The 21,039-nt window shown below is 37.7% G+C and overlaps 1 protein-coding gene and 1 pseudogene across 2 annotated transcripts; both read left to right on the top strand.

Annotated features, from left to right (window-relative positions):
• Positions 1-6,017: 6,017 nt before the first annotated feature.
• On the top strand, positions 6,018-10,418 carry LOC113301758 (probable methyltransferase PMT20). Of its 2 annotated transcripts, none has more exons than XM_026550565.1 (8): positions 6,018-6,081; positions 6,953-7,253; positions 7,393-7,541; positions 7,636-7,831; positions 8,101-8,311; positions 8,440-9,115; positions 9,227-9,304; positions 9,722-10,418. In XM_026550565.1, the coding sequence occupies exons 2-8, from the start codon at positions 6,975-6,977 to the stop codon at positions 9,945-9,947; spliced, it is 1,815 nt and encodes a 604-aa protein (XP_026406350.1). In that variant the 5' UTR covers positions 6,018-6,081; positions 6,953-6,974; the 3' UTR covers positions 9,948-10,418. The 2 variants fall into 2 exon arrangements, with proteins under 2 accessions (XP_026406350.1, XP_026406349.1); XM_026550564.1 differs by lacking the exon at positions 6,018-6,081 and adding an exon at positions 6,095-6,352.
• Positions 10,419-11,950: 1,532 nt separating this feature from the next.
• On the top strand, positions 11,951-20,665 carry LOC113305698 (annotated as a pseudogene).
• The last annotated feature ends 374 nt before the right edge of the window (positions 20,666-21,039 follow it).

Here is a 21,039-nt window from a genome sequence, read left to right as displayed (position 1 = left end):
CACGTTGCTTAATTAGGATTACTTTCCTACAAGTATAGGGTTTCCTAACTTAACTCTAAGAGACAAACCTCTTAAGTTGCTATACTTAGGACACTAGTAATTGGTTTTCCAAACCAACTAGATTTCCTAATCTAGTCCTTGACCATCATACCAACAATTATCCACCTCGGATCATGCATTCATGCATGGGACGATCAATAGAAAAAATCACCTCAATCTTCCAACGTCGATTGAACCATCACTGGCTGCCTACGTATCCTCAATAGGAATCAAACCCGACCGTAGTTCTCTCAAATGACCTTGCTAGAATACCTCCACCAGGTTCCTAAGAACCTCTACCGCAAAAGGTACTTTCACCAAACCGGAAGGATGTGGATCAATTTCGAACAATATCGAAACTTGATCCCAGATACTACTTTAGTCAACATATCAACTGGATTGTCTTTGGTATCGATCTTCACAAGTAGAATGTCTTCTTCTTCAAGAATTTCTCTCACAAAGTGAAATCATACGTCTATATGTTTGGTTCTAGCATGATGCACTTGATTCTTAGACAAATCAATTGCACTTAGACTATCACAATGCACAGGCAGTTGGTCTTGCACAACTTCTAAGTCATCTAGCAAACCTTGTAACCATATAGCCTCCTTAAATGCCCCAGTCACTGCCATTTACTCCTCCTCCGTAGTTGAAAGCTTCACAGTAGACTGCAAGATTGATCTCCAACTTACTGGTGCCCCTGCTACGGTAAATACATACCCGGTAGTTGAATGTCTCTTATCCAAATCACCAGCATAGTCAGAATCCACATACCCAACACACAATGAGTATTACTTCTATCATTCACAAACTCCAAGCCAACATCAACCGTACCGTAAAGATACCTCAAAATCCATTTCACAGCTTGCCAATGTTCCTTACCAGGACAATGCATATAACAGCTGACCATTCTAACAACATGTGAAATGTCCGACCTTGTACATACCATCGTATACATCAAGCTACCAACAGCCTCAGCATATGGGACTTGGCCATATACTTTCGCTCTTCTTCAGTAGTGGGAGACATACGTGCATTCAACTTAAAATGAGCAGCAAGGGGAGTACTTACAGATTTAGTTCCTTCGTATACACCAAAATTCTGTAACACTTTCTTTAAATATGCCTTTTGAGACAAACAAACCTTACCCTTCTCTCTATTACGTTGAATCTCCATACCAAGAATCTTCTTAACTTCTCCCAGATCTTTCATCTCAAACTCAGATGACAACTTGTGCTTCAAATTATCAATCTCTTTCTTGTTATTCGATGCTATCAACATATCATCGACATACAAGAGAAAATATATGAAATACCCATCACGTAGCTTCTTAAAGTATACACAATGGTCATAGTGACTTCTTGTGTATGTTTGGCCTATCATAAACTGGTCAAATCGCTTGTACCATTGTCTTGGAGACTGCTTCAGCCCGTACAACGATCTCTTCAGTTTACATACAAAATCTTCTTTTTCAGCAACCTTAAACCCACTCGGCTGAGTCATATAGATCTCCTCTTCTAGGTCACCATGTAAGAATGTTGTCTTAACATCTAGCTGAACTAGGTATAAATCATATTGTGCTACCAAGGCCAACAAAATACGGATTGATGAGTGTTTTACCACCGGAGAGAACACCTCATTGTAGTCAATCCCTTATGTTTGGGCATAACCTTTTTTAACTAACCTTGCCTTGTAGCGTACTTGATTCACCGAAGATCCTTCTTTCTTAGCATATACCCACTTGCACCCTATGGCCTTCTTACCGTTCGGAAGCTTCGTAAGAATCCATGTGCCATTCTTATAAAGAGACTCCATCTCGTCCTGCATTGCACCTTCCCATTATTTACACTCTGTACTACGTACAACTTCTAAATAGGAAGTAGGAGTACCATATTCACAACTGGTAATGCATAAGCAATGTAATCATTCATCCAACCAGGCTTCCTGTTTGATCTTCTCAGTTTGCTGGTTTCTATGGCCTCCGTGACCGTATCTTCTGTATCTTCTATTGACTCTTATTCCTCTTCCTCAACAGCGTCACTATCATTTGGAACTTTAGTAGTTACCTCTCCTGCAGACCCAATGTCTTCAGAAGTATTCTGAACAGATACAAACTTAACTGGAATTGGTGGAGTTGCATCAATCTCCACCTGCTGCAAATACTCATTAGTACTGGTGCTTTTGTTCTCCACCTGTTGAGAACCCCAAGACTTTACCATAGACATTTCATCAAATGTGACATCTCTACTCATGGCTATCTTCTTCTCAACTGGATTCCAAATCTTGAACCCTTTTACTTCACTCTTCATACCCACAAAGATTCATTTCACAACACGTCTATCAAGCTTGTTTTCACTAACATGATACCACGCAGGACAACCATAGATATTAATTGAGTCATAATCATAAGCTGGTTTACCAAACCACTTCTCCATAGGAGTTTTACATTCTAATGCAGCTGATGGCAACCTATTAATGAGGAAGCACGCATACGTAACTGCCTCATACCAAAACGCCTTACCTAATCCAGCATTAGATAACATACATCGTACCTTCTCCAGCAAAGTACGATTCATGCGTTCAGCTACCCCATTTTGTTGCGGTGTCTTCTTAACTGTGAAGTGCCTCGTTATCTCCTCATCCTGACATACTTGCAAGAACGGATCACTCTTGTACTCTCACCATTTTCCGAACGTAGTACTTTGATCTTTCTGCCAGTTTGAGTCTCAGTTGCCTTTTTCCACCTCACAAAGATTTCTAGGACTTCATCCTTATGCCTCATGGTGTACACCCATAGGCGCCTAGAATAATCATCAATGAATGATACAAACCAATGTTTCCCTCCCAATTATGCATTCTTGGAAGAACCCCAAACATCTGAGTGAACATAGTCAAGAACTCCACTAGTATTGTGGATAGCTGTGCCAAAGCTTGTTCTTGTTTTCTTGCCCTTAACACAATGTTCACAAAATTCTAACTTGCAGGCAATAACACCTTTCAACAAGTCTTGTTGAATCAACCTATGCAACGACTTCTCACCTGGATGTGCAAGTCTCATGTGCCATAGCTTCGTCTTCTCAGTAGATGCACTCTCGGTGTGTTCAAAAATAGACGCATCCCCTGTTGATGTACTCCCATTCAAGTAATACAAGTTATGATGACATGTACCCTTCATGATTACCAACGATCCAAAGATTACCTTTAGAACACCATTTTCAGCGACTATCTTATAGCCCTTAGCTTCCAAAGTTCCGAGTGAAATCAGATTCTTCTTTATGACAGGTACAAATCTTACTTCCTTCAGCTCTCTAACCATACCATCATGCATCTTGATACGAACACTACCAATTCCAATCACCTTGCAGGTATGATTGTTTCCCATACGTACTTCTCCATCAAGATCTTCAAAACTTGAGAACCATTCCCGATATGGACATATATGATACGTTGCTCCAGTATCTAATACCTATGTACCATCTGTAATAGTACAAGCTGATGGTTTCACAGTAGGCAAGAAATCAGAAGCATCATATGATTATTCATTACCTTTAGTAATATTCACCTCGGTATTATTATTATCTCCTTCTCTTGCCTTACGCTTGGTACAATTCTTAGCCCAATGATATAAATCATGGCACCAAGTATACTCATCTTTACGCAGACGTGTCTACCTTTACCATAATCACCAGTCTTCTTTCTCCTGTCTGTTGAACGACCTCTTGCAAGAAGTACATCATTATTAGCTTCACTTGCAAGGTATTCGCGGTCCATCTTCCTGAACTACTCACTACGCAATGCCGTAGTGACCTCAACGTATGTCATCTTATCCTTGCCGTGCATTAATGCTTTAATCACGGGTTCATACTTTTCAGGAAGAGAATTTATTAGCCACAGCTTGTTCCTCGTCGTTGATCTTCTCATCGTAGTTAACCAACTCAGCAAGAAGTTTATTATATGAATCTCAGTTAGGGTTGCACCTTTCTTCATGTTATAGCGATACAAATTCCTTTTAAGATGTATCCTATCAGCCACGTTCTTCACAAGGTATTTTTTCTCTAGCTTTTCTCAGAGATCCTTAGCTGAAGTCTCGTGATGATAATTAACTCTTACTGCAGTTGCTAAGCACCCTCGTATCGAAGCAAGACATAATCTATTCATCTTGTTCCACTGCTTATCAGACATCTCAACTGGCTGATCTTCTAGAGCTTCTTCTAGGTCAAGATGAACAAGAGCATCCATTACGTCCGTTCTCCATAAACCAAAGCTATTGGTTCCTGTAAACTTTTCTACCTTGAGTTGTGATCTATGTGAATGAAGTATTTCTTCTTTTGTTTCTTTATATTTACTTGTGGACTCCGAATGTTCTCCTAAAGGATCTTTCGGATCAACTGGTTTATCCCCGTCAACCATTGTTCTTAAACAACCAAATATAGATAAAAAACAGAACCTTTGAGATTAGTATTACCTCAAGCAATCTTCAGAAAAATACCTTCACTTCAACTTCAACCTGAGTACCCGTATCCAAGAACGTCTCCTTGCTCTGATACCAATTGTTGTGTCAAAGCCCGCGGAAGCGTTAGGTTTGCACTACTACGAGGTATCTCAATATCGCCAAGAACACAATCACACACACATGAAGAACAAGTATTTAACGAGGTTGAATCCTTGGGAAGGAATAAGCAATTTTATATATCACCGTATAGGTTGGAATATACAAAGCCTAAGCAGAGAAGAAGAGAACTTTTTACTTAGTTCTGATGTGTTTTCTCTAGTTCTCTCTATGGCTATTTATACATATCAATAGGGTTGGACACATTTCTTACTAAAGATTACTTTCCTACAAGTATAGGGTTTCCTAACTTAACTCTAAGAGACAAACCTCTTAAATTGCTATACTTAGGACACTAGTAATTGGTTTCCCAAACCAACTAGATTTCCTAATCCAGTCCTTGACCATTCTACCAACAAAGAAGAATACTTCTCATTCCTTTAAGTGTGCGGTCTTGTGTCACCGGCAGTATGCAAGTTTCAGTATTGTTTCTTTTGTAAACCTGGCTTTGGCTAGGTTTCTTTTATTTTTAATAAAACCTTTCTCATTCGAAAAAAAAAGTTTTGAAGCATCAATAGATCGAACTTGACTTTTTGGTCAATAGCCACTGACCAATATATGAGCTGTGTTGCTATAGAATACAAATATGGAAAGCAAGAAAATTGGTTTGGGAGGAGATCATATACATCAGTGAGAATGCAGTTTGCATAACATAAGTTGATTGTCCTACCTACCTACTTTTGTAACAATCATGAAATCCAAATATCACGGCAAAAATATCTACTTCTGAAAACCAAAATTAGTTTCCTTCCCTTTGACAAGACGGTTTTCTAATTTCTATTTTTGTGGAGAAATCCACCGTTGAATTTAGATAGTAGAATCTAAAATTAACAATCACCCAGAATTCAAACTGATTTCAACCGTGAAGAAAAATTCATCCTGGTTTGTAGAACTCCCAGAGACCAAAGATTATCCAATTTCAATTCAAACTGATTTCCGAAAAATTCATCCTAGACTATAGGATTCCCAAAGACCAAATATTATCCAATTTCGTTAATCAACAGTTATAAGGGTCGTTTTGTACTTTTAGCACGCGGCGCTGATTTACGGAGAAATTTCCGCTAACGTTAGACTACTCCCTAGCAAACACCAACATCCTCATCATCTAACCCGTTGATTTTCACATCATACACCTTAAAGTGTATCGTTATCCTGATACTGTTGTCAGGTGAACATCAATTTCCACCGACAGACTGCTTCACTGAATCTTAATAACAGTAAATAAGGACTACTAATAGAAACAAAAAGGATATATTTGGTCATTTGAAAGTACATCTAAGGTTATTCTTGGTAAGACATATTCTATTCTATTTTCTTCTTCTGAGTTTGCTAATAAATCATTTGGATTTTTCTTTACAGAGAATGAATTCATTCAGATAAATGATTTTCACTGATTTAAAGGATCGGAATTTACACAGAGAGAGAAAGAAAAAGTAAGTTCTTATATAAATTTACAGCTAGGTACTGGAAACAAGGGATAGAGAGAGAGAGAGCGCGTCACTGTGTATTTATTTAAGGATTTTGGGAGGAGAATTCATAAAAATCTCAGCTTTATTTAATTTCGTGATTGTCAGAAACAACTTCTTCTTATAATTTTTCTCTCTCGTTTTCTGCTTTCGTATATACACTTACTCTGATATGTATACAAATTAGGAAAGAGTGAAAGCATATTTGGAAAAAGGAGTGACCTTTTGTGAAACAGAGGTAACAAAATTCTAGTATCAGAATTTGTTTGACAGATCTTTGTTTTCTTATTCATTGCATTACTACATTTGTTAATCAGGGAGTTTGCTGGTCTTTGTGAATTGTTTTTTTTTCAGGTCGATTTTATGGTGTTTTTAGATTGATACTAATGAAAAATGGTGTTTTTAGATTGATAGCAATGAAAAGATGTGGTGTTTTCGGCTATTCGTCTACGATTAGATTTTCTGTTTTTGAGAAATAGATCTCTCTGGGTTTCTTCTATAACCAATTTCCTAATTTAGTTGATGTTGTTTATTTACTTCATTTGCTTAGGTAGGTGGAATGTAGTGTTATAGAGATATACTGAGATATCACATGTACAAGGAGAGAGTGATGTAGATTATTAGATAAAAGATCAGTGGCGGTGGATTTTACTAAAACTTGTGTAGAGTGATTGAATTTCAACTTTTCTTCTGTCTAAAGATATGAATATTATATTTGCTTTTATCCATGGACCAGTAATGATCTAAAGATTTTATAATTGTTTGTGGATCGAAATCATCTAGTCAACATTAGATCTGATCTAAATCTTTTAATCAATTGGGTTGTTTCAATCTGTAGGTTTTAATTGGGATAACTAACAATGAAGAACAAAGATAGAGATGGGAAACCACTCATTCACCCGGACAAAACTTCTAGAATGGTACCCACGACACTTATGTTTCTTGTGCTGTGTGGGTTTTCATTTTATCTTGGCGGGATTTTTTGTAACAACAAAGATAAATTGGTGATCGAGGAAGTCGAAAGACCAGCTAAAACTTCTCCCAAAGATGTCATATCTTCTCCTCTTCAAATTAAGCCTGTCTCCTTCCCTGAGTGTGGAAGCGACTATCAAGATTACACGCCTTGCACTGATCCAAGGGTATTACCAAAACACTACTTTTTTCTCTTTTGTCGATAAAATGAGTAAAAACTTGTTGCAATGAGCTAAGTTTTTGCTGATCCGAGCTCAATGGCACTCATAGTATATTCAGTTTTCTAATCTATGTTTGTTACTACAGAGGTGGCGGAAATATAGTCTCCATCGCCTTTCGTTTTTCGAACGTCATTGCCCACCAATCTTCGAAAGGAAAGAATGCTTAGTGCCCCCGCCAGATGGTTACAAACCACCGATTAAGTGGCCAAAGAGTAAAAATGAATGTTGGTATAGGTAATATTTCAGTTGATTTATATTAGTTTCATGAGTATTGTATTATTTTGGTTTTGGTAGTTGGTGATTGATTTCTCATTTTGTTTGTCTGCAGAAATGTACCTTACAATTGGATCAACAAGCAGAAATCTAATCAGAACTGGCTAAGGAAACAAGGAGAGAAGTTCTTTTTCCCTGGAGGAGGTACCATGTTCCCCAGGGGTGTTAGTGCATATGTTGATTTGATGACAGATTTGATCCCTGGGATGAAAGATGGAACCGTCCGGACTGCTCTTGATACTGGTTGTGGGGTGAGTCCTTGAATGATCTGATTTCTTTGCAGAATAGATAATTCACTTACCATAAGTTTAATTAGTTCAACAGTGTTTTGGATTTGAAAATACTAAGAGCTTATAGGTAGGTTTTGTGTTAGTCTAACTAACATAAGACACTATCAGCCCAAATTACCGGTTCTCCAGTAAATAAAATTTCTTAGCCTCGTATTTTATTACCCAAAGTCTCATTTTCTTTAAGGTAGATCTTTCGATTTAACATTATATTGGTTTGTTCACTGTCATAGGTTGCAAGTTGGGGTGGTGATTTGTTAGACCGAGGAATTTTAACTGTTTCTCTTGCCCCAAGAGATAATCACGAGGCTCAAGTTCAGTTTGCATTGGAACGTGGTATTCCAGCAATCTTGGGTATCATTTCTACCCAGCGGCTTCCTTTCCCATCAAATTCGTTTGATATGGCTCACTGCTCACGATGCCTCATCCCATGGACAGAATTTGGTAATTACCTTTTGTCTCCGCCAGCTATCTCTGTTTCTATGACTACCGTTTAACTATTCTAATTCCTCAATTCTAGAATTCGCCTTTTCCCCTGCATGTCAAATTGCTAAATAGCTTCCCATTTTCAGGTGGACTTTACCTTCTAGAAATACACCGTATGCTACGACCTGGCGGTTTCTGGGTCTTATCTGGCCCACCAGTGAACTACCAAAACCGATGGAGGGGATGGAACACGACCGTGGAAGAGCAGAAATCAGATTATGACAAGTTACAGGATTATCTTACTTCTATGTGTTTCAAGCTATATAAACAAAAGGGAGACATTGCTGTGTGGCAGAAATCTACTAATCCCAAATGTTATGATAAGCTTGCTAGCCCAGATGTCTACCCCCCCAAGTGTGATGATGGAACCGAACCAGATGCAGCTTGGTACACTCCTCTTCGTCCTTGTGTTGTAGCTCCAGAAGCTAAATATACAAAGTCAGGGTTAGATTCTCTTCCAAAGTGGCCTGAGAGACTCAGTGCTCCACCTGAACGGCTGTCAGGTGTTCACGGAGGAAGTGCCAGTGCATTCAAGCACGATGAGAGTAAATGGAAGGTTAGGGTGAAGCACTACAAAAAGTTACTTCCTGCTCTTGGTACTGATAAGATAAGAAATGTCATGGACATGAATACAGTGTATGGAGGTTTTGCCGCAGAATTAGTAGAGGATCCTCTGTGGGTCATGAATGTTGTGTCTTCTTACTCTGAAAATACTCTAGCTGTGGTCTTCGACAGGGGTTTGATCGGAACCTACCATGACTGGTAATAGATATAACTTATCAGTTTATCTTTCTCTATTGCATGAAATTCTGAATTTCGAAGATTTCTTTATCGGAATGAGAATGATAACCTTTCTTTGTTTCATGTCTGTAGGTGTGAGGCGTTTTCAACTTATCCTCGAACGTACGATCTCCTTCATCTCGATAGCCTATTCACTGCCGAAAGTCAGAGGTATCATCTTTTATTCTTTTTATCGGTCTTTCTTTTTTCCCCCTTTTTCAGGTGACGTCCAAAACTTTGGATACTATTTCAGGAGTTATTGGCCTGTACATATATTATGGAAAGGCCTGCATCCATGACATTACGTCGAGAAAATTTTCATTTCAGTGTTATCGTCATATTATGTTACATGTAGCAAGTAATAATCCCATACAGTAAAAACACACTCTTGAAACCAGCTCTTACGAGAGGAGGATTCCCAAGCATTTAATTAAGCCATGTTCAGACGACCAATCAGTCTTGTACTTTGTAATTTCATTTGGTCATATAATAATAAGTTTCTGTAACAAAAGATATGAGGTCTCGTCCTCAACTCTAAACTCTCTCTTACCGAGAAATATGAACTTATGGTATAAAAAATATGTGCAGGTGCGATATGAAATATGTTCTCCTGGAGATGGATCGAATTGTACGTCCAGGTGGATATGTTATTATTCGAGAATCTAGCTATTTCTTGGATGCCATTTCAACCATTGCGAAGGCAATGAAATGGAGCTGCAAACAGGAAGACACTGAGTATGCAGTTGAGAATGAGAAGGTCTTGATCTGCCAAAAGAAACTCTGGTATTCTTCTTCCTCCAAGAGTTTAAGATGATAAAAGTGAGGAAACTCGAAAGTGTTCACCACCGTAAAGAGAAGAAAAGAGTCTTCTCTTGTTAAAGAGGTAAGGAAAAGATACTTTTTGAATTCCGAAGTAGATGAAGAAAGAAATAGACGGAAGTACAAGTAAGAGTAAGATAGAGCTTAAATTGTGAAGAGAAGTAAAGTTCCACACAGATAAGAACTCCGGTGAACATGTTTAAGATTTTATTATTAGGATGGTGAGGAAAATAATCCCCATAATTCATTGATTCCTACGTTCTTCTCAACATAAATATAATTTTATTCTTTATAGATGCTGCTTGAGAGATATTGATAATTTGTATTTTTTTCCCGCTTTTTTTCCTTCTTGGTTTTACGTTTACTTGATATAAGAGAAATACTTCGCAGAAGAGAAAATTTGTTATCTCTTTATCATGAGAAAGAAAGATAGCTAAAATCAAATCTTCAACGCTTGTACTTTCATCCAAGTAAATTTTCAATCACTTGGATAAGTTGGTGACATCGTGCGTGTAATTAAGAAGACTACTTTCCATTGCCGAACCATGTAAGAGTTCAAACTTCAAAACGACTACTTTCTGTGGAAGTAATATATATTCTGACAATGATGTTTGCCAAAGTTGAGACCAAGTCAACATTTTCTATATTTAGAAGTTTCAATGTGCCTGACGTCATTGTTTCACTAGTGGCTCCACTCCCGTTGTGGAAGATGTCACTCTTACTTACAAGCGGAAGTCTTCAGCACATGTATATTTTCGTTTCTGTAAGATTTGAGAAATATTATTTCACTCTTTAGGAATTACAAACAAGAAATTCACCACACTCCATGTAACAGGAAAGATAACAAACTTAAAAACCAGGTGATAAACACATGTGCACACGCAAACAGTTCACTTGAGTACAGCAGGTTGGTGATACTTTCACCGAAGGGTTTCCAATTCCATGGTCCAAGATTTGTTTATTTGCGTGACAAGTTTAAGGTTCTTTCTTTTCTCACCATGAGCTTGTGACGTAGGTCAAGTAATGCAGTGTTGCTTAAGCAACACATTGGTGCAAGGTATGTTTTGTGCTTTGTTCTGTATTCGGATTTCTCACATGTGAAACTTCACAAACGTTTTCTGTTGATTTGCACTTGTGTGCTTTGTACGTGTTAGTGTGCTGGTAGTTAGTCTTGTTGTTTAGTCGAGTATAAATAGTGATTAAGCGCTACTGTTTTCTGAAATGAAGCTTACCATCTCTTAATGAGATTTCTGATTTTCACCACCACCATTATCATGTTATCAGAAACTACATCGGGAGACTTGGTCTTGTTGACTCTTGCTACCTGGGAGCAGGGAGTAGTAATAATCAAAAATTGAGGGACCCGAACTAAACCCTTTTATTAGCAACGTAATGCTACATTTTCTTATTTTTGTATATATCCGAAAATGCTGATGCCAAGAGGTGGTGCAGCGTGCTGTCATGTGCTTTTGACATTACAGGATGATTGACATCAAAAAATTACTGACATCATGATTCATGGAGGCAACGCAATTTTTGACATCATGGAGGGAATGCAATTTTTGGGGTACTCGATCAAGTATAATGTTTGCAATTATGCATATTCCATGTTGGCTGATAGGTAGGAGATCTCCAGTATTTATCAATCTAATCGACTATGTTATGATTCCGCTTTTTCAATATCACTGGGAATTTGTTAATCATTAAATTCGTAATGGTTCAAGGATAAACAAATCAAAAATACTCTAGATATGCTGAACCATGAAGTTTACAGTTCTTGATGTCGTGCGTGCCTAATATTTATAAGAATTTTTTTTTTTTTTTTGCTTTGAATGAATTGATTTGTCCTTGGTTAGCGTCAATCACCTGTTCACACCGTGGGAAAGTCTTCAGCCTCGCAGATGGCTACCTCAATCTTGTTCTTCTACACTTTATGAAAAAAGAGAAACATGCAGAATAGAGAGGAAAACCCCTTTAGAGAACATGTTGTTCTTGAAAATGGAGGAGCAACAACAAGCTTTAAAATGTACCACTGAAACTGACTTTAATTGCCGCTAACATTCTCAATCAGCACAGTCGTATAAACCTAGAACTACTCTTGGAGAACTCAACTTCACAAGAACCAAATCAAGGTTTGCTGAAACGAGTTATCCTCTCCTAACAAGATCACCAATAATCCATAAGATTTCAGCATCAGACGATGAGGAAGAAGAAGAAGCTTGGAGTAAAAAACATGAAGAAGATAGAAAATAGTACATAAAAAAGAAGAAGAAAGTTGGATGCATAACTATTATAGAATGGGTTTTAACTTTTGTTATTACAACTGGTTTCATGTGTTGTCTTACAGTTGACTCATTTAAAAACCAAACTAAATGGGGTTTAGAAATTTGGAAATGGTGTTTACTGGTTATGGTGGTTATTTCTGGTAGAATGTTTTCTGGCTGGGTTGTAAGAATTATAGTGTTTTTTGTCGAAAGAAATTACATGTTGAGAGAAAAAGTACTTTATTTTGTTTATGGTCTTCGAAAAAGTTTCCAGAATTGCATTTTGGTTAGTTTTTATTTTACTATCTTGGTCGTTATTGGTTAGTCCTGATGTTCAGAAGAACAACGAGATCTTTAAGAAAGTTTTCAGGGCTTTAATTGGGGTTCTTGTTGGTGCTATAATATGGTTGACTAAAATTGTTTTAGTCAAAGTGTTAGCTTCATCGTTTCATGTGGCAACTTTCTTTGATAGGATGAAAGAAAGTGTTTTCCACCATGATGCAGGGCATATTACAATTCCAGAAGATTCCGCTTGGAGGTTTGACTTCCATGGTTTCCTAGTTTCAGTCTTTCTTATTTTTAGGATTCTTTTAGATTTCCTTTTAGTTTTCTGTTTTCTAGTTTAGTTATTCTTCAAGCCTATATAAAGGCTAGATTAAGTCTTGTAAGATCTATCTATTACTCAATCAAATTATTAAACACAAAACTTATCTTTCTCTTCTTGCTTGAATTCTCTTCTCTTCTTGCTTATAGCAATCTAGTATTGCTTTCTTTTACCTTGTTCCACATTAGTTGGTATCAACCGCTTAGTTTTAGGTTTTCATCCTATAACTTGATCCTTTACATCGCTTCCGCAACACCTTTCAGTCCTTTTTTTAGTTCCTTTTCGTATACAAAAAAAAAAAAAAAAATTACTGCTCAACCAGTTACTCTAGCAGCAATCGAAGCTCTCATCAAATCTCATACCGAGATTTTGGCAAAAAACATTACTGAAGCTCTTGAGAAGTCCATGGAGGACAAATTAGGGTTAAGAGATACCAAGCTTGAGACCATGCAGAATCAACTTTTGAAGGTTGCAAAACATATAAATCTAGATTTGGATATGCCTGAGCTTGTAGACTTAGAAGGAAAAACTAAAGAAGATATACTTCAGTTTTTACAGAATGATGAAGTACCTGAAGATGTATTGCGTACTTTAAACATTAAGAAACCGTATGAAGGCTTCATAGGTCATTCAAAGAAGAAGATAGTTTCTCCTGCACTTGACAGTGATGATGAAGATGAACGTGAGAACGATCTAGAGAAGAATTGGATTGAAGAACGACGTTTAAAAACTGGTCACAACCCTTACAGTTCTTTACCAGAATATAAACTAAAAGCTGATATTCCCAACTTCTCTGGAAATTTTCGTATTGAAGAACTAACTGATTGGTTCTTTGAGGTAGAAGCTTTTTTCGAATTCATGGAAGTCCCTGAAGATTCTAAGGTTAAACTTGTGACATACAAACTCAAAGGAGGAGCTGCAGCTTGGTGGGATAAGATCTGTGATGATCGTAGAAACGCTAACAAACCGAAAATACATACTTGGAAACGTTTGAAAACTTTGATCAGGGATAAGTTCTTACCTAGAGACTTTATGCAGCAACTTTTCATCAAATTACAAAACATTCAGCAGGGGGCACGAACTGTTGAAGAATATGTGTCAGATTTTTATAATTTGGTCGCACGAAATCAACTCAAAGAATCGGAAGAACAGTTAGTTGCAAGATTCATTGAGGGACTGAATAGATTAATACAAAATGGTATGACTCATTCCATACAAGGGCGTTATCAAAATACTTACAGGGGTACCAATTCATCTCAAAACTTTTCTCCAGATACTGTTTTGAATATTCCCAGGCCTCCTTATGATGATGTTAACCATTCACATCGACAACCTAGCCATATTGTGCCCTATACTCCACCTCTGTCTACACCTATCTTAGCCAATGCAGTTGATCTTCAGCCGGGTCAGCAGTCTCACTCTCTGCAACCAACTCCTTCTACTACAGGGAATCGGTTTCATAACAGGCAACAACAATTTCCACCGCAACAACGAGCTAATAATGCTTATACAAAATTTCGTGGAGATAAGTGCAATAAATGTCAGCAATCGGGGCACACTTCTAGTGATTGTCGGAAATTCAATGCTTTGATTGGTGAACCTCAGTTTATTAATGAAGTCACTGGTGCGCTTAATGAGTTCGAAGATGAAGACTCACCTGGTGATGACGACGAGTTTGTTGGGATGATTCGTTCATTATTTCTTACTCAACAATGCAAGTCTCAGAGACACAGTATTTTTAAATCAAGATGTTATATTGGGGGTAAAATCTGCAAGATGATAATTGATAGTGGCAGTGTGGATAATTATATTGCTGATCACGTAGTTAAGAAGCTTGAACTACCAGTAACTTCTCATCCAGAACCTTACACTGTAGGATGGTTTAATGCCTCTAGCACACAGAAGATTACTCTTCAGTGTTATGTGTCATTCTCTTTTGAGGGTTATGAAGACACAGTTCTATGTGATGTCATTAATATGACGGCAACCCATCTTCTTCTTGGCAGACCTTGGCAATACGATCTTCACGCGGTTCACAATGGATTCGAGAATACTTACACTTTTGTTCATAATGGGAAAATCAAGGTTCTTAGTCCATCCAATTCCACTTCAAACTCTTGTGAGCAGACTGATGCTGTCGTAGCCACTGTTATTCGTTCTTTGCACCCACAACATTCTTTACATTCCCATGAAGATTCTAAGCCTATGATTGAGTTGCCTGCAAAGGTGAAGCCCCTTATCATTTCAATATAATGTTTTATTTCCAGATGAACTACCAACTGCATTACCTCCTTTACGGAATATTCAACACTGCATCAATTTTATTCATGGAGCCTCTTTACCAAACTAAGCACACTATCGCTTGAGTCCTGCTGAGCATGAGATATTACAGGGACAGGTAAATGATTTGCTTACAAAGGGTTTAATACGACATAGAAACAGTCCTTGGGCCAGTCCTGCCTTCTTGGTTAGTAAAAAAGACAATGGATGGAGGATGTGTATCGATTGCAGAGCATTAAATCGCATCACCATTCCTTATAGATTTCCGATCCCGCGTATTGATGATATGATTGATTTACTGTCGGGCTCTATTATTTTTACTAAGTTGGATTTACGCAGTGGTTACCACCAAATACGCATTCGAGGTGGAGATGAGTGGAAAACAGCATTCAAGACACGTGAAGGTTTATATGAATGGCTGGTCATGCCATTTGGGTTATCTAATGCACCTAGTACTTTTATGCGACTTATGAATCAAGTTCTCCAACCCTTTCTCAGTAAATTTTTTATTGTCTATTTTGATGACATACTAATTTTTAGTCGCAGTGAGCCAGAACACCTCCAACATCTTTCACAAGTGTTTCAAGTTCTTGCTGACAACTCTTTATATGTTAATTTGAAGAAGTGTACCTTCATGGCTTCTTCAGTAACATTTTTGGGATATGTGATTTCTACAGATGGTATTCATGTCGATCCTTCTAAAGTTCAAGCAATTGAAGATTGGACAGTTCCTACTTCTATTCGTGATGTTCGTAGTTTTCATGGTTTGGCTTCTTTCTATCGAATATTTGTGAAGAACTTTAGCTCTATTTCTGCACCTTTGACTGACTGTCTCAAGAAGGAGAATTTTGAGTGGACGGAAGCAATGGATAAAAGCTTTATTCTTCTTAAAGAAAAGCTTTGTACGGCACCAATTCATGCACTTCCGAATTTCAACAAGCCTTTTGAAATAGATTGTGATGCATCTGTTGTTGGTATTGGTGCAGTATTATCACAGGAGGGTCATCCAATTGCATATTACAGTGAGAAGAATTCAAATTCACAAAAGAAATGGTCTACATATGAATTAGAGTTATTGGCTCTTGTTCAATCTCTTAAGCAGTGGCATACTTATCTTATACATAGGGAATTTGTTGTCAACACTGACAACCATGCTTTGAAGTTTTTGAATACTTCTGCTAAAGTTAACAGAATGCATGATCGATGGCTTTCCACACTCAGCAAATACACTTTCTCCGTGAGACATAAAAGTGGCAAATTGAATCAAGTTGCTGATGCCTTAAGTAGAAGAAGTCATCTATTAACTACAATTCGTAATGAGAGTTATGCATTTGACTATATCAAAGACATTTATCCAGAAGATGAAGATTTTGGCAAACTATGGGATCAATGCAGTTCTCAAACTCATGGGGTTGATGATTTTCTTATACAAGAAGGTTTTCTTTTTAAAGGGAATCGATTATGTATTCCTCAAGGGTCTTTACGTTTACATCTTATGCGAGAATTACATGGCAGTGGTCTTGGTGGTCATTTTGGGAGAGATAAAACCATTGCCCTGATTGAAGAAAGATATTTCTGGCCATCTTTGAAACGTGATGTACAAAAGTTCGTACAAAAATGCATGGTCTTTCAGAGAGCAAAGGGTACAATTCAAAATACCGGGTTGTATACTCCTTTACCAGTTCCTGATGCACCTTGGGTTGATATAAGTATGGATTTTATACTTGGTTTACCTCGTACTGCTAGAGGTAATGATTCTGTTATGGTCATAGTTGATCGTTACTCTAAAATGGCTCACTTCGTAGCTTGTAAGAAATCAACTGACGCTTCTAATGTTGCTTCTTTGTTCTTTAAAGTAGTAGTAAGATTGCATGGGGTTCCAAAGTCTATCACTTCTGACAGAGATACAAAATTTTTGAGTTATTTCTGGAAAAGTTTATGGATGCGCTTAGGCACAGTTTTACAATTCAGCACAACTTCACATCCACAAACTGATGGACAGACTGAGGTTGTTAATAGATCACTTGGGAATTTGATTAGAGCTAAGTGCCTGGATAATAGAAAGAAGTGGGATGTGTTATTGCCACATATGGAATTCGCTTTCAACACTTCTGTGAATCGTTCTACTGGGAAAACTCCATTTGAGATTGTGTACTCTAAAGTACCTAATCATACTCTTGATTTGGTAGCCTTACCCACCACACAGAGTACAAACACTGCAGCCGACTCTTTTGTAGACAAAGCAACTGAATTACATAATGAAGTAAAATCTAAACTGGAGAAGTCCAATTCTAAATATAAAGAGGATGCTGATAAACACAAGAGGTTTAAAACCTTCAAGGAAGGGGAGCTCGTGATGATACATCTAAGAAAAGAGAGATTTCCAGTGGGTACTTATAACAAAACCAAGATGAAGAAATATGGTCCTTTCAAGGTTTTAAAGAAGATCAATGATAATGCTTATGGATCTACCAAATGATTGGAATATCTCCAACACATTTAATGTTCAAGAGATTTTTACGTTTCATGGTGACAATGAACTTCTGGTTTGTTTGGACAACTCGAGGATGAGCTTTACTCTAGAAGGGGGTACTGATGCAGGGCATACTACAATTCCAGAAGATTCCGCTTAGAGGTTTGGCTTCCATGGTTTCCTAGTTTCAGTCTTTCTTATTTTTAGGATTCTTTTAGATTTCCTTTTAGTTTTCTGTTTCCTAGTTTAGTTATTCTTCAAGCCTATATAAAGGCTAGATTAAGTGTTGTAAGATCTATCTATTACTCAATCAAATTATTAAACACAAAACTTATCTTTCTCTTCTTGCTTGAATTCTCTTCTCTTCTTGCTTATAGCAATCTAGTATTGCTTTCTTTTACCTTGTTCCACATTACACCATTACATATTGGATTCTTTATCGGGTCCTGAGATTGATCAGACGTTGCCGGACAAGCAAAAAATCTTCAAGCCTTCAAGGTATTTTATGGTTTTCTTCAATTGAACAAGCTTAGACTAGTGATACTACTCGTAATTAAAAAAATGTCGATTCTCACAACAGTAATTTCTTGCAATTGGATCGTTTGGTGCAAAGAAATATGAGGAGAAGGTGTCCAAGACGGGTGGCCCCAAGAAAATAGACATTGAGAGGCTGAGAAAGTTAAGTAGGGAAAATACTGCTTCAGCCTGGAGCATTCCCAGACTGGTGAACTATGTGATGTATTCTGGTTTGTCCAGAGGACGCTTGATAATTGCAGGAGTTCGGAAATTACGAGCGAGGCGGAAGCAAGAATTACTGCGCAGAGGGTGTTCAAGAATGTTGCCCAACCTGATGCCAAGTCCGTACTATGCTAGTAATTTCTGCTCTTAATTATACAGCATTCAATAATGGCTAGTCTTTGTGCGTGCTGTTGCAGGTATATTCTGGAAGAGGATCTACTTAGATTCTTAAGAAGAGAAGATATTGATACGATATTACCTTTCTTTGAGTGTACTGCTGGTGAAACTGTACTTGTCAAAAAGTGTGCTTTCAGGAACTGGGTGGTAAGATAAAGTTCCATCTTTAACTCATGGAGATTTTACTGAATGATCAAATTCAAGCCATATGATTACTCGAGTGACCTGCCCACGGAGATGTTGGTTTAAGTTTTGTAGGTACAAGCTTACACCGAAAGAAAGGCTCTAGCCCATTCTTTAAACGATACGAAAACAGCGGTGCAGCAGCTTCACAAGTTAGCTAGTGCAGTTGTCTCGATGCTTATTGTCGTGGTTTTTGTCCTTGTGATGGGACTCGCGACATCCAAAGTCATACTCGTGATCACATCTCAGCTACTACTTGTGGGTTTCATGTTCCAGAACACCTGCAAGACAATATTTGAAGCCATCATCTTTGTCTTTGTAATGCATCCTTTTGATGTAGGTGACCGTTGTAAAATTGATGGTGTCATGGTAAGAATGTAGATTTGTAGAGGCTAACATGCTACTCCCTCCGTTTATTTTTAATAGGTCAGTTTTGTTTTTAGAGAAATTTAAGAAAATTAAGAGAATTAATCATTGAAAGTGGTCCTCATGACACTTGTCAATAAAAGAAGTGAAGTGAAATGGTCTCTATGACACTTGTCAGCAAAAGAAGTAAAGTGAAGTGGTCCACATGACACTTGTCATCAAAAGAAGTTAAGAGAAAAGTGGTCCCAAAAAATTAAAGTAACATTTAACTTTCCCAATTAGGAAACTGACCTATTTTTTGAAACTTTTATTTATAAAAACTGGCCTATTAAAAAAGAACGGAGGGAGTATTTGTCTATACCAAAGTTGTTCATTTTATCATTTGTAGGAGGATTACGTGTTGTAGCATAGAAGCCACCAGATACGATGATTGAAAGCTAGGAGTTAATGTTAATCCGTTCAACAAAATGGTCTCTTTCTTTGCATATCACAGTCCAAAAGATGAATATTTTCACAACGGTTTTCCTAAAAAATGACAAAGAAAAGGTCTACTATCCAAACTCTGTTTTGAGCACCAAGGCAATCAGCAATTTCTATAGAAGTCCGGATATGCTGGACTATGTTGATTTCGCCATGGACTCCTCCACCCCCATGGACACTGTCACTCTTCTTAAGGAAGATATCAAAAAGTAAACAATCAGTAAAACCCATTTCTGGTTTAAATTTTATCCCTTTATAAATGCACGAGTCTTAGAAGGTCTAGTCTTTTACCGCAAGTCTGGAACAAACATTTTCAAAAAATGTTTTTGCGAGTACGTATTTTTTTAAGCCTCAACCTTTTATCTTTCAACGGAATCCGACAGATCTTTTATACTTTGACATCGTGATAAAAAATTTGGATCGTGGCATATCTTTTGCAAAACATCGGACATGTAATGAGTGATTTACTTGTTTAAACTGTTCGTGATTGCAGATATATCGATGGCAAGCCAAAGTATTGGGCCCCTAAACACGCGTTGTACGTGAAACGAATTTCTACTCTGGACAAGTTGGATATGTGTAGGGGTGCACATACCCTACCCATACCCGCCAACCCTACCCTACCCGCCAGTTTTTTAACCGTATCCTATCCTATCCACTATTTGGCGGGTAGGGTGGAGGGTGAAGATTTTCTTAACCGCCAATAAACGGGTAGGGTGGCGGGTAAAGCTAGAAATTATCCTACCCTACTGGTCTTCGAGAAATTCCTATTAGGGGTGCACATACCCCACCCATACCCGCCAACCCTACCCTACCCGCCAGTTTTTTAATCGTATCCTATCTATCCACTATTTGACGGGTAGGGTGACGGGTAAAGATTTTGTTAACCGCCAATAAACAGGTAGGGTGGCGGGTATAGGCTATATCCTACCCACCCTATCCGTTGTGCAGCCCTAGATATGTGTCTCCTTGTGACACACACAATGAACTATCAAAATTATTTAGAGAGGCAATTACGTAGGACCGAGCTTATATATGAGCCGAAGAAGATCTTTGAAACCCTACAAATTAAGTATCAGCTTCTTCCTCGGCAGGTTCATCTCACCCAATTTTCCACGGTCCACGGAGGATCAACAAGCCAACCTTAACACAGGACGGACCCAGAATTCTTCTTTGAATAGGGCTGGATTGTCATTATGTTGTAAGGCGGCTGACAGCCGCAATATTTTTTTTTGCGATGCATCCCCTAGTTAGTGGCTAGTTTTGATCCTCAAATTGAATACTAGTAAGACAACTAAAAATTGAAAGCGAACAAAATCAATAACGAGAAATGATCATTGAAAGAAAATTATATTTTACGGAAGAAAAATGGGGGACAACTGTATTGTGATGAAGCTATTTTCTGCTTAAAAACTAAAATGTGTTTTTTTTTTCTTTTTTTTTGTAATCAGAAAGCTGGGGAACTAATATGTGTGTTAAGTAGACTGAAATGATCTCATAAGATGGGCTGAAAATACATTTA

The sequence above is a fragment of the Papaver somniferum genome, chromosome 8, assembly GCF_003573695.1.
Source record: "Papaver somniferum cultivar HN1 chromosome 8, ASM357369v1, whole genome shotgun sequence".
Classification (NCBI taxonomy): Eukaryota; Viridiplantae; Streptophyta; class Magnoliopsida; order Ranunculales; family Papaveraceae; genus Papaver; species Papaver somniferum.
The sequence above is the reverse complement of the archived record's forward strand: the minus strand, read 5'-3'. Positions and strand labels throughout refer to the sequence as shown.

Coding starts and splice junctions, on each gene's coding strand:
- LOC113301758 (XM_026550565.1), top strand. CDS start 6,975: ATGAAGAACAAAGATAGAGATGGGAAACCACTCATTCACCCGGACAAA. Junction 9,116..9,226: donor ATCGGAACCTACCATGACTG/GTAATAGATATA, acceptor TCATGTCTGTAG/GTGTGAGGCGTTTTCAACTT. Junction 9,305..9,721: donor TTCACTGCCGAAAGTCAGAG/GTATCATCTTTT, acceptor AAATATGTGCAG/GTGCGATATGAAATATGTTC.